General features: G+C 34.7%; 1 protein-coding gene across 4 annotated transcripts in view; it reads right to left on the bottom strand.

Annotated features, from left to right (window-relative positions):
- Positions 1 to 13,266, bottom strand: part of sytl4 (synaptotagmin-like 4) — a 16,823-nt gene extending 3,557 nt beyond the window's left edge. Inside the window, exons 1-15 of one of the 4 annotated variants that reach the window (XM_021481021.3) lie at positions 13,160 to 13,266; positions 12,712 to 12,789; positions 9,304 to 9,441; positions 7,515 to 7,730; positions 7,228 to 7,337; positions 6,893 to 7,007; positions 4,635 to 4,751; positions 4,465 to 4,558; positions 4,270 to 4,366; positions 3,892 to 3,992; positions 3,708 to 3,800; positions 1,666 to 1,844; positions 1,377 to 1,470; positions 820 to 981; positions 620 to 731 (exon numbers count right to left, since the gene is read on the bottom strand). In XM_021481021.3, the coding sequence (XP_021336696.1) occupies positions 620 to 731; positions 820 to 981; positions 1,377 to 1,470; positions 1,666 to 1,844; positions 3,708 to 3,800; positions 3,892 to 3,992; positions 4,270 to 4,366; positions 4,465 to 4,558; positions 4,635 to 4,751; positions 6,893 to 7,007; positions 7,228 to 7,337; positions 7,515 to 7,730; positions 9,304 to 9,419 (1,606 nt within the window). In that variant the 5' untranslated portion in view covers positions 9,420 to 9,441; positions 12,712 to 12,789; positions 13,160 to 13,266. 4 annotated transcript variants of the gene reach the window in all.

The following is a 13,266-nucleotide window of genomic DNA, read 5'->3' as shown; positions in this document are numbered from 1 at the left end:
GTTAGTATGAACAGTTGAAATGGATTAACAACTGTTGAGGTTATAGCAGGCCTTTCTTTAAAGGTTTGCCAATTATTGCTTAAAATCAATGTCCTGTTGGGAATTTAAAGGGCACCTACGTTTGCGTGAACTTTGTAATGACTTTGTGTGTGACTCATCGTTGCAGAGAGGCTTGAATTAACTCCACAACAAATACATCAAATAATCATTGTGAAATTTCTTGCTGTAGTATTTCTCAAAAACGATGCACGAGATCTGCTTCCTTCATGTCTGTCACTGTGCTGTTTATCTGACACAGGGAGAGATTGAGGCACACTCTGACAGGCATGTGGGAACGGTGGGCGAGGAGAACCAGCATTAAATGCACAGGCCACATAAACAGCTACATAATGTTTACAGAAGTAAATTTCAAACTTCTGAAAGGTATAATAAATAATCTGATGGGGTTTTTGAGCTGAAACTTTTTGGAGACACAAAAGACTTATCTTAAATCTTGAAAAGGGGGTAAAATAGGTGAAATAAATCATCCAGAACCAGACTGCTGTGCTCCCTTAAGAATTCTTATTAAGTAGAGATTTTTTAATACATGTTTTTTTTTTTTTTCAGTTATTTCCCTTACCTTTCCCTTTAGAGTCCTCTGCATTTGGGGCATTTGGTGTAACGTACTTCAATGAAATGACCAGCTCTCCTTTGTACTGATCAAATGGAGATAATAATGACTGGGGTACTGCCTATGAACAAGAAAAAAAGAAGTAGAAGTATAAGATGAACAGAGTGATGTATTTCTGTGGAATCAGAAGAACCATATAAGTTGATTACCTTTCCTCTAAGGGCCATGCACTCTTCATGTGCAGAGTCAATATCATAGCTATCCATTAGAACCTCAACCTCACCCAGAAACGCATTGTGGCCAAATCGGTCGTAGTGCCAAACTGAGAGTTGAAGCGTGCGAGTCATCAGCTGGGTGCGGCTGATGGAATACTAAAGCAAACAAGCACAAGACAGCTTGTCATGATTAAATGTTTTTTTTTTTAAATTAAGATGTTGCCATGTAAGAGTTTAGTTTTATATTTTGTAAACTGCGCATGTTGTTTACTCTAGATTAACATGGGGTAAGCATAAGAAAGAACTAATATTTGTCTCGCTGTGACTCTGCGATAACAAGGTACTTATCTTGTGTGTCAATATAAAGCCCATTCAAAACCAGATGTTAAGTTTGCAGTGTTTTAATTACCTGCCATTAAAGCACAGTATATAGACTACATAGTGACTCAGCTGTAAAAGCTTTAGTTCATTTTCTAAGCTTGGAATGATAAAGACTTAAATGATAAAAGAGTTTAGCTTTGCTGTGGAATCAATGCATTTCATTAAAATACCTTCAGTGTTTCCTTAAAACTGGGATTGATGTTGTTATGTTTGATTGAGGTTTTCTTCTTGCTCTTGTCTGGAAGGAGGTAAGCCTTTACGTATCTGAGAAAAGAAATTAAGCAATCATAGGAGTTTAGCAGCCTTCTAAAGTGAGTGATTTCCCTTCTGTACTGGGGAAACGCAATGGTAGGATTCAGGGTGGAAAATTATTATTCTTGGAAGATGGTAAAGAACTGAGACCCTTTCAGGAAATCACTTGGAAATCACTCAGCGCAGGCTGTGTGGAGGCCCACTTACGGGTTGCACTTCTTTTTTGCTGGATCAGCGTAAGCCAGTCCTTTACACTCATGGACCATGACAGACAGGCTTTGGCTGGGTTCATCATAACTGAGAGAGAAGACGATTTCTCCACTCACTTCCACATGGTCATAGTCTCCCGCTTCACTGTACACACTCATCATACTGCCAAGAGTCGTCTGTGAAAGAATAAAAATAAACCGCCCAGTTAAACAGGGGGGCTAATAATTCTGACTTCAACTGTGTGTGTGTGTGTGTGTGTGTGTGTGTGTGTGTGTGTGTGTGTGTGTGTGTGTGTGTGTGTGTGTGTGTGTGTGTGTGTGTGTATGTATGTATGTATGTATATATATATATATATATATATATATATATATATATATATATATATATATATATGGTTACTAAAAAAAAAAGCAATTATACAGTATATCATACAAAAATAGTACGATAAGCAATGACTAATTTTTGTATAGACATAACATCGCAATCTGTGCATTAGAATAATCCTTTTATTTACTTTCCTTGGCGATAACAAAATGATGGCATATTTGTTTTTAGCTGCAGAAGGCTTAAATGAAAATAGTGGTTTTAAATGAAGATGAGAGTTTGGGGTTTACGAGAACTGAAAGGCTAGTGTTTATGTTTTATTCGTGAATTTCCGACTAAAAATTGGACAAAAAGTGGATTGGATTACTTGTTGGTGAAAATTGATCGCACTGGATCAGTATGTCATGTGGCGGAGAGTGGTCAACCACACACTGCCCATACTGTTGAAAATATCACCACTGTTGAAGACATGGTGCTGAGCCAAGAAGACACAGAAGAAGAAGGTAATTACAGGAAAAAATTGCCAGTGCAATTGTAGGTAAAGCTCAAAGACAACCAAATGAAATTTATTCAATGAGAATTAACCAAAGCACATGTCATTATTGAAGATCCTTTAATCAAATCAAATGTTCTTTAAATACTGGGTTCTTTAAGTATGCTTAGGGTTTTAAATTGAGTTTTTTTATATGTGTTTCAATATTTTTGTGTTTTTGTAACTTGAACGCTGATGTAGATGTGTGGTGAAACCAAAGATAATATAGAGAAAAAAAGAAAAGTAATAGAGTGATATAAATCAGATGAGGTAGAAAACATATACATATCACATAATTTCATATATTTGCCATTTAATTATAAAATATAATTAAAGTTAGAGGTATTTTGACAAAATTCTGACAGAAGTCATTTTGCTTGGATTTTTTTGAGACACTATGTATATAGGGATGCTCCAATCAGGATTTTTCCAGCAGACACAGAGTGACAATTCCTTGTTCTGGTGATTGGCGATACCAAGTATCGATTCTGATGTTTCAAGCTCTATATAACTTTGCCATTTCATAAGCATATTTTATATGCTTAAATGATATCAGCTTACCTAAGAAAATACATTAAGGATGTTGCATACATGTAAAGGGTAGAAGCAGCTTTACAAAAAAATAATCGATAAAAAAGAATAGAAAATTTAAAAAATATGCTTTTAAACTTTTAAACAAACACTTTTGATTGGTGCATGAGATCATGCCCCATTCACAAGGGGCATCAGCGTCAATGCTTCCCATTCACTTTGAATGGGTGACGTCAGGCGTTGTCGAACTGCATTGTGAACGCTTCAGAGGCGTTGCTTGCTGCAGTAGTTGGGACTAGCTCAACTTTTCAAGCCCCGATGGAAGCGTCACCCAATCAGATCGCTGTATGCAAATACACCAGATCGACAGTGGCCTATTGCTGACTGAATTTCATTGGCTGACGCTGCTATGACGATCGCATTAGCCCCAATTTCAGACATGCCTTCAGTCAAGCGTTGATGCTGAAGCCCCGTGTGAATGGGGCGTCAGTGAGTACTGATCGAGTCGTGAAATGTGATTATCACCCAATATAGATCATTGGCAAATCGATCGGAGCATGCCTTATATACATTATATAATTATATACATATACATATATACATATAAACATAAATATATGTTTAGAATTTATTTTATATTAAATTGAGTTACCCTTGAGCCTCCCAGACTTCCCATGCTACTGCCAAATTTCTGCCTGTGAATATTGACCAAGTTATCAATATCTTCCTCCTCCTCCTCATCATCCTGGTGAGAAACAGCAATCAAGTTAGTTGCGAAAAATTAAATGCAAATGTGTTCATTTTTTTATAATTTCTCTGAAAAAAAAAAAACTTACAGCATTAAGGCCAGGAACAGACTTGCTTCTATCTCCCATAGAGGGTGTAGTATTTTCTGATGCATCTTCACGCAAATCAAGTGTGGAGGCTGGTTTAATCTCTACATGTGAACAGTGTTCGGATATTTAAAAGACAAAGTAAAGAAAAAATAATATACACTACCATTCAAAATTGATTTCATCAGAAACACAATAAAAACTTTTAACCCCTTGTTGCTAAATTTATTACAGCACATAAAAATAGACTTGCTAATATTTATTTGTGGTTTGAAACAATTATTATTACAATTTTGCAGTTTGTAAATTAATCTACATTTAAACATATCTCTATAATCCCTGCCTTCTGAACAGTAGTATATACTCATAACACAACATTACCTGATAGTTTGTGCACTCTTCTGACACTTTTCTTGAAAAGCCCATCAACATCACGCAAGGAGTCTGAGCAGGCATTCATGTGATGAATTAATGAGGCCTTGTTTTGCAGAGAAGATGGTGAGTGCAAAAGATGAGCAAACTAAGCCAGAGAAAATCCATAGCTGAAGAGTGTGATGGATGATGAAGAACACTTACTGTCTCGATGGTAGCAGTGCTGTCACTGTTAACAGTGCTCATCAGGATGGACACAGCACAGTCTTCCGGACTATTGGCTCTCAGTTCCTCTTTTCTAGAAGCAAATCAGACTTAAATCACACAACTTTGTGATAAGACATCTATCTGTGTGTCCCAAACTCACATATTACCTTTGCATTTGGGGGGTACTGTGAGAGAATTTAGTTTCTGCATGATCGCTGTCCAGACTGGCTTTTTCTATTGATTCTGTGTCGCTTTGTTGTCCCTCTTCATCCTCAAGAAGTGAACTGAGAGAAAGAAACAAAGCTACTCTAAGTATACTGTGTTGTACAGAACTAGCATACCAATTCTGACATTAAAACACCTCAAACATAAATGCTAAAGTAATGCATTACAATATTAACTTACTGCCCACCCCCACCCCCCAAAAATTAACAAATTCCATACTTAGTTACTTTTTATGGAAAGTAATGCAATGTAATACTTCTGAGTTACTTTTCTTTACCTGTCTGAGGTTTGATCAGAACTTGCAGGTGTTTTTTCACATTTTTTATAGAGAAGCTATGCATTTAACAACCACCTATAGTACCTACACCTTCATTTTCCTTTAAAAAATGTAGGATAAATTATATTTTGATAACTTTCTGAACCCTGAGCTATCCATGCTGTATATATAGATTAATGAAAGCATGTAAAATAATCTGTTCGCTACTTTTGAATGTGATATTAGTTAAGTAAAATGACTGTCCATTTAGATAATGATTGCAATGAAGACCTAGAGTACTAACATGAAATCATTTATACTAAGGCAAAAACAGATTTTAAACCTTTAAAATGTTTAATAGCAAAATGAACAGTAAGACCATAAAAACCTAAATAAAAATAAATCTTTGAGCTTTACACATTGAATAAATTGCTTCACGTGGTCTTAGCAAATGTGTAAATAGTTTCCCAAAAGAGAAAAAAATCGTACTATATATTACAAAACATAGTTGCTTCTACAGTAGACAGTGACTGCATTTCCTCAACGATAAAAACAACTATTTATGTTTAGTCGAATTAATTGTTTTACCTGGAGAAAGTGAACTAATGCCAATCATTTTTTGTTTAGCAGGAGGTGGGGTGATTTGCATCCCGTTTTGTTTTTTTCGATGTTGTGTTTCTTGCAGTTGTCAAGAGTTTTACTTACACATAATCTACGCTTAACGACTATCCGCTTATTTTCTTTGAGGATTTCAAAATAACTAGAATCCATTGCAAAAATGTAAGTCTCTTCTCTGCGATTGTTTCTGTCTGTAGTGATGACGGGTGATTCGCAAATAAATAATTTATTTTAACCGGATCTTCTAAGTGAACCAGCCGAACTAATTCATTAAATTAAACGGAGTTGTCGTGAAACGGTTTGCGTCTTCAGTAAGTACTAACATACCAGATACCCCCGACTCAAAATAAACCAAAATCCTGAGTTATTCAGTTATTAGAACAGGAGACTGACTCATCTGCTGTGAAAAAACAGACCTGATGATGATGCTGACTGCAAGCCGACAGTCTGTTCCCTCACAGCACAGTCTCTCATTGAGTGTGTGATTCAACCAGACTAAGGTAATTTTTTTTCTGCAATATATTTTGTAAAAGCCAACTAAGCAATGTAAAAAGTAACTTGAGTTACATTTTTTAAAAACTAATTCAAATATTATTACTTTTTTTTAAGTAATGCGCTATATTACTCATTATTTGGGAAAGTAATATTATTATGTAACACATGTTACTTATAATGCATTACCCCCAACACTGAATGGGACAGTACACTCACAAATAAAAAATAAAAAAAGAATTATTGATCATCCTGTTGTCATCAAAACTCTATATTGATCAGCAAATTGACAACATATACTTATTTAACTGTTATTAAAATATATAATCAGTAAATCACATGGCAGCAGACATGTAGACACAGTAAAGGCTTTCAGCTCAAATCGAGCATCAGGCGATTTATGTCAAGTGGGCAGTGAGTTTATATGCTGTTATTTTTCCTTATGTCTTGTAGAATATATTAGTTGATAGGCCCTTAAATTAAACAGCTTGGGTGTTAAAATTCTTAAATCTATTTAATTTTGTATGTAATCAAACAATATTAAGTAAAACCTTCACCTACTGCAGCTTAATGTCTGTGGACATGATTGTGGTACAGCAAAGACCTGTTAAGTTTCTCTAAATATTTGTGTGCATTTGCAATGATATAATGTTTAATAAATATTAAAAGAATTAGCTTTTTGGGAAAACTATCTCTTTAACACAGAACTGTGTGGATATTAATAGAGCAAAGTGATATGATAAAATCATCCACGAGATGATAAAAAGTGGTCAATATTTAAATGAAGCACATTTCAATGTTTGATCAGTATCAACATAAGACTACATTACACACCTCTTATTGGCAAGTGCAATGTCCTTTAGTCTTGGTTTGGGCACAGGCGCAGCTTGGCTGGGATTCAGCTCAACTTTGTTTAACAGTATTTCCCCAGCTGTCTCATGCTTTTTACCTGGAACAGAGAGATGTAAATTTCAGAATGGGGAAGTGGTGTATAATGATTAATCTAAACAAACTGCCAGCCATTTAACCCTCAAGTAAACAGAGGACTCATTCTTTTCTCCTGTTCACACACAAAAAAAAATCTGCTTTCCACCCCTTGTAAAAACAGAAAGTTGAAGTTAGTTCACATTGCACATAGTTCATCAGACCGTCTAGCTTCCTGCACTCACTCAGAGGCCTCTTCCTGAGGGACACTCGCACTAAGTCATGTCCAGGAGCTGAAGAGAAGCGGTTAACCCTCTCGTCAAAGAACCAGTCTCCAGTGCTCATCTTCAGGTCTCTGAGAGAGAGAGAGAGAGAGAGAGAGGGAAGAATAATAAAAAACTTTTGTTGAACATTAACTTTTTCCATTAAGCATGGGCCTCATTTTCCAGCCTAATGTGCCTCTTAATGATAGGTTTCTAAATAGACTGAGGCCAAAGAGCGGGATGCTGGGAGCCATGGGGTGCACACTCACATTTCTTTGGCACACACTGTGCACACCCATGATCCATTGGGTCGAACAGATTGGCATTTTTTGCAGACTTGATGTTTGCATGATCTGCACTGGCTGCCGCTGCCGCTTAGAAGGCTCAAGGGCTCCTGGCAGCGGCCACAGCTGCGTTCACTGTATTTCCCACTGCCACGTTTTGCACCCTTTCTTCTGATATCCAGAAACTCGGCTTTCAGCTTCCTATGGGAACATAAGCGAGCATATAATTAATACACAAAATTATTTGAGTGACCAACATCCTTTTCTTAAACCCAAAAATAGTACAAAAACTACAAAATTGGGTCTGTATAAAATTGAGTCTGAGCCCTAAATAATGTGACTGATTTCTAAAAAATAAATATTCAACTAAATTATATTGCGTTGATTTTGTTAAGTTTTTTATATATACAGCTGAAGACAAAATTATTAGCCATTCTAAACATTTTTTAATTATTTTTTAAATATATAAGAGACAGAGAGAAAATTACTTTCAAAATATTTTTATATATATAAGTTTTAGTAATTAATTTCTAATAACCAATTCATAGTGCCTTTACTAGTACGGCAGTATCTGATATTTTTCTAGTCATTTTGCAAGATACTAGTATTCAGCTTAAAGTGCAATCTTAAAGTGAAAGGCTTAAATAGGTTCTATCTATCTATCTATCTATCTATCTATCTATCTATCTATCTATCTATCTATCTATCTATCTATCTATCTATCTATCTATCTATCTATCTATCTATCTATCTATCTATCTATCTATCTATCTATCCATCCATCCATCCATCCATCCATCCATCCATCCATCCATCCATCCATCTATCTAACTGTCCATCCATCTGTCCATCCATCCATAGTGCTCAGGCCCTCACAAATCTTTTGAATTAATATTTTCTTTAGGATGCTATACAATATTATATTTCTGCATATACATTAGATTAGTCAGTACTGAAGCCAAATTTGGAGCTTATCTACCAAAATAACATACAATAACAGTCCAAAAACTAGTACAGCCAAATTTATGTTATCGAAAAATATTAAATACAAATTTTAAAAAACAAGAGGAAAAATCAACAGAAGCAAAAAAATTGAAACATTTAGTTGAAATTGTGCAGGTTGTAATTATTTTGCAATATTTTGCTTGAATTTAATAGTATTCTTTTAATTTCTAAATATGTTTGGTGACTAAAATATTATTTCAATAAATATATCTGTTCAATAAATCTGTTTTGCTTAAATACACCAAAATACATTGCCTATATTCACTGAGAAATGGATACAAATATTCATTTTCAAAAAGGCGTGTACTCAATTATCTGAAACACTGTATATCCAGAAAAAAACTATAATAAAATATAGTGTAATATAGTTTCTTCGGTCTGTTACATCACTTGGAAGACATTTGAAAAAAGTATTAAAGTTTCACTGGAGAGAAAATAATTTCTTTATTCATGTATCTAACTGAAATAAATATTTAATATTGTTATTACTACTACCATAAATTCCACAAATTAAGCAGAGATAAGTAAGCAATATTTAAGTAATCATTAATTAAGGGTTATTTTAAGATCAAAAATTATTTTAACACTGTAAAATTAAATGATAAACACATAATGACAACTTATGTTTTAATTTACTTTTATTTATTAACACAAGTTCATCAAGATTTAACCTGACATTTTAAGTTTTAATGTAACCATGTAAGTTGACATCATTTATTTTTAATAATAAAGTTTTAATAATACAGACTGATTGAGCTGTGAAACTCACTTCACACGCAGGTCCTCCAAATGCCTCAAATCTTCGTCCCGCCGGAGGACTTCTAGTATAAACTCTTGCTCCGAGTCAGTCAGAAAGGACACGTTGATCTCCATGTTCTGCACCATCTTCAACAGTCAAGCCCTGCTTCTGAGGAATAAAAATCAAACAAACAGCTCAGCATGCATTAAGCCAACATAATAAGTGTCAACACAAACGCAAATTAAAGAAACTTGTAGAACCACACGTAACACTTACTTTACAGACATATAATAAATACAGAAGCTCACCAAACTGGGAAGAACAGGTCATTTGTTTCTTACAAATGAAGGGAAGACAGTAATATCTATATAACGAGCGCTACACAAATAAAAGGAAGCTCTGCTGTTTGTAAAATGGGTAGAGACCTGGAGCAGAACTGACAAATAAGGGGAGTGACCTTTCTCGGTTTCTCCATGCAGTGTCTGTCAGTATGTCAGAAGATCCTCTAGTAATTAAACAAGCACACAGTGACGCCCTGTGACATGCAGCTCAACATGCAAATGTGCTGGTTAGCAATGGCAGGCAATGGCAATATCACAGTAGGAAAACAGAGATATTCCCACACCTGCATCTACCACATAAATCAAATATAGGCATATTAACTTTAATCTTTATGTTTGCTTTTTATTACTGGAAATCATAGATGGCTGAAAGTACGTTTACCTATGTTACAAGTGTAAGAAACAAGTCCTCAATCTGTCAAGCTTTGAAATGGTGAATAAAAAAGGTGAATAAGTTAAATGAAATAACTTTAAAGTCAAGACAATATACGTATTTTAAAGTATAAATGCTTTATAAAATTACTTTTGTTTAAATTAAACCATTTTAAGACTTAAAATTCTTTCTTAATAATAATAATAAATTGATATAAAAATAATTTAATCATATTTTATATAATCACTAAGGCAGCCTTTATTTATTTTTGCAAAATTACAGTATAGGAAAATTAATACATAATATACTTAATACATACATTTTAATATTTAAATTGTCATCTATGTATGTGGTAGCTGTGGCTTTTATGAGCTATTACATGAGTATTCAGTGGTTATTCAATTACACATTCTCCTGCACAAATTCTAACATGCTAATTTAATTTTCATTTAATTTTAATTTCTGAGTGAAATTTCAAAAATCCTCTAAACCAGTGAAGATACAAGGCTTGCATAGCACACTAAAAAGTGTAATATAATACAATATAATATAATGTAATGTAATGTAATGTAATGTAATGTAATATAATATAATATAATATAATATAATATAATATAATATAATATAATATATAAAGAGTTCAGATACAAAAACCTCTAAGTGCCATCTGGAATTTTCTTTTACAATGAACATTTTTCTCAGCCTCTTAGCAATGAAAATAACCTATTCTTTGCCATAAAGGTGAAATTACTGAATCAAGCAGTGGTGGAAAGTGTACTGAAAATCATACTTAAGTAAAACTACCATTACTTGCCTACAAATGTTGTGCAAGTAGAGTAAAAGTATCTGTTGTGAATATTACTCAAAGTATGAGTGAAAAGTAGACCATTCAATTGCACTCAAGACTAGTGAGTATTATGCTGTGAAAAGCCGATGCATTTACATGTAATCTGTGGATGTGTATAAACATAACATTCTGTAGTGCATTTAGTTATTGCACAGCAGGCACACAACGTAAGATGTTAATATTAGGTTACATTTACTTTGTGACGTCAGGTGACCAAAATTCAATGTCTAGTAAGCGTCTAAGGACAACGTTTTTTTGATGTCCAAAAATGAGGTCGAATGATGTTTGGTTAATTTTAGGTTGTGTTGAAAAGTGACCAAAATTCAAAGTTGAGCCAACATCCTAAACCATCATATTGATGTCAAATACTTGTCAAAGACATTTATTCGTCAGGTATGGCAACCAAAATCCAACATCTGATAGACGTCATAGTGGTAACGTCCACACAACGTCAAGCTGTAACATCATTAGAAGTTGATATTTGGTTGATTTTATGTTTGACATTGATGTCAGGCTGACGTTGGGTTCTGATGTCAACCGGATTTTAATTTCCAAATAAAATGCAACATCCCCACGAAGTTTGGGCACAACGTCAATCTGACATCATCTTGACATCTTGTGCCTGCTGGGTGTTCAAGGCCATTTTGGCCAACATACAGTAATCATGCATCATATTTTCATCAGTGACCTGTATCTAAACTTTCTCTGGGTCAATTTTGGACATTTTCTTGGAAACTTTTAATGCTTGCAAACAGTAAATCAACCATGTCTTGAGGTAGTTCATTATGATGTGACTTACCTTCTATGTGGGATTTGATTGGACAGGAATCACAGGACTGATTTTTCTAATCCCCATAGACAAGAAAAAAATACAGTAGTGACTGCAGGTTGAAGGAAAGTAGTAGAGTAAAAGTACCGATACTAAACTAAAATGTAAAGTAAAAGTTCACATTTTTAAAACTACTACCTAAAAATTACAATTCCTGAGAAAAACATCACCGGAATCAAGAAACAGGAGCCTGGTAAAAATGCTAATATTAGAAGAAAATCTCAGATGGCACTTTTGCATCTGCACTCTTCATATATAATAATATATTTATTTAGCAAAAATAGAAATATTTATAGGTAATGCGGTGGCGCAATGGGTAGCACGATCGCCTCACACCAAAAAGGTCACTGGTTTGTGCCTAGGCTGGGTCAGCTGGCGTTTCTGTGTAGAGTTTGCATGTTCTCCTCGTGTTGGCATGGGTATCCTACGGGTGCTCCGGTTTCCTTCATAGTCCAAAAACATACGCTATAGGTAAATTGGGTAAGCTAAATAGTCCATAGTGTATGGGTGTGACTGATTGTGTATGGTTGTTTCAGTGACGGTTTGCAGTTGGAGGGGCATCTGCTACATAAAACATATGCTGGATAAGTTGGCGGTTTATTCCGCTGTGGAGACCCCTGATTCATAAAGGGACTAAGCCGAAAAGAAAATGAAGGATAAATATTTATAAACAAGACTTATCATGCTACCTCTGAATGGAAAAACAGTAGTGGGGAAAACATACCCAGAGAGCATGAGAACCTTGTTTTGATTTGTTGGCTGGAGAATTATGGACAGCTAATGAATAAAATTTATTACTAAAGGCCAACAGAGTATGGGAAAAGAGGCCAAGCGGTGGAATGTCATCAGGAAAAGAGGAACAACATTCAGTGTGTGTGTGTGTATCACAAGAGTTGCCACCCTTTAAGGAAACACAACGATGGGTGGAGGTCTTTAGTAAACCTACAATACTAAATGAGACACTTATGATAACCATTAACAGTAAAAGGCTTGTAAATGTCCTTAGAGATAAACTGGTGACAAAAGGTTGAGGAAAAAATATAATAACCTTTCATTAAAACTGGTTTGGTCTACATCCCGAACAAATAGACAATCTGAGGCAAACTTTTCCTCATTCTTTAAATGTCTGAGGGAAAACAGAGAGGAGTAATGTGAGCACTACAATGGACTTTCCTCCTGTTATACAGAACTATGTTGCTCTTATACACGATAAAATTAAACTATGTAATCGAATTTATTAAAAGAATTAAACTTAAGTTGCAAAAGAAAACTAACAGCTAAAGTACATGAACATTAAAAAATAACTTAGCACGCATATTTAGGTCTTAAATGCAGCCCATTAAGACTTAATAATGACAACACTAGAGAAACTCGTTGTATCTCAAAGGAAACTGCAGAAGGCACAATATAAACAAACAGTGTAGTAAACATGTTCCTTACATTCAACAGATAAACCGAATAAAAGCTTTACGACATGCGTTCAAATGTTCACTTACCAAAGGCGCAGGATTTTTCTGTCGTTTATTCTGTCGTGTGAGCTTTTCGACTTCCAGCTTTGCCAAACAAACGTCCTCCCGGAACAAACGGAAACTTTTCAGTCACT

Source organism: Danio rerio, chromosome 14 (genome assembly GCF_049306965.1).
Source record: "Danio rerio strain Tuebingen ecotype United States chromosome 14, GRCz12tu, whole genome shotgun sequence".
In the NCBI taxonomy this organism is placed as follows: Eukaryota; Metazoa; Chordata; class Actinopteri; order Cypriniformes; family Danionidae; genus Danio; species Danio rerio.
The sequence above is the reverse complement of the archived record's forward strand: the minus strand, read 5'-3'. Positions and strand labels throughout refer to the sequence as shown.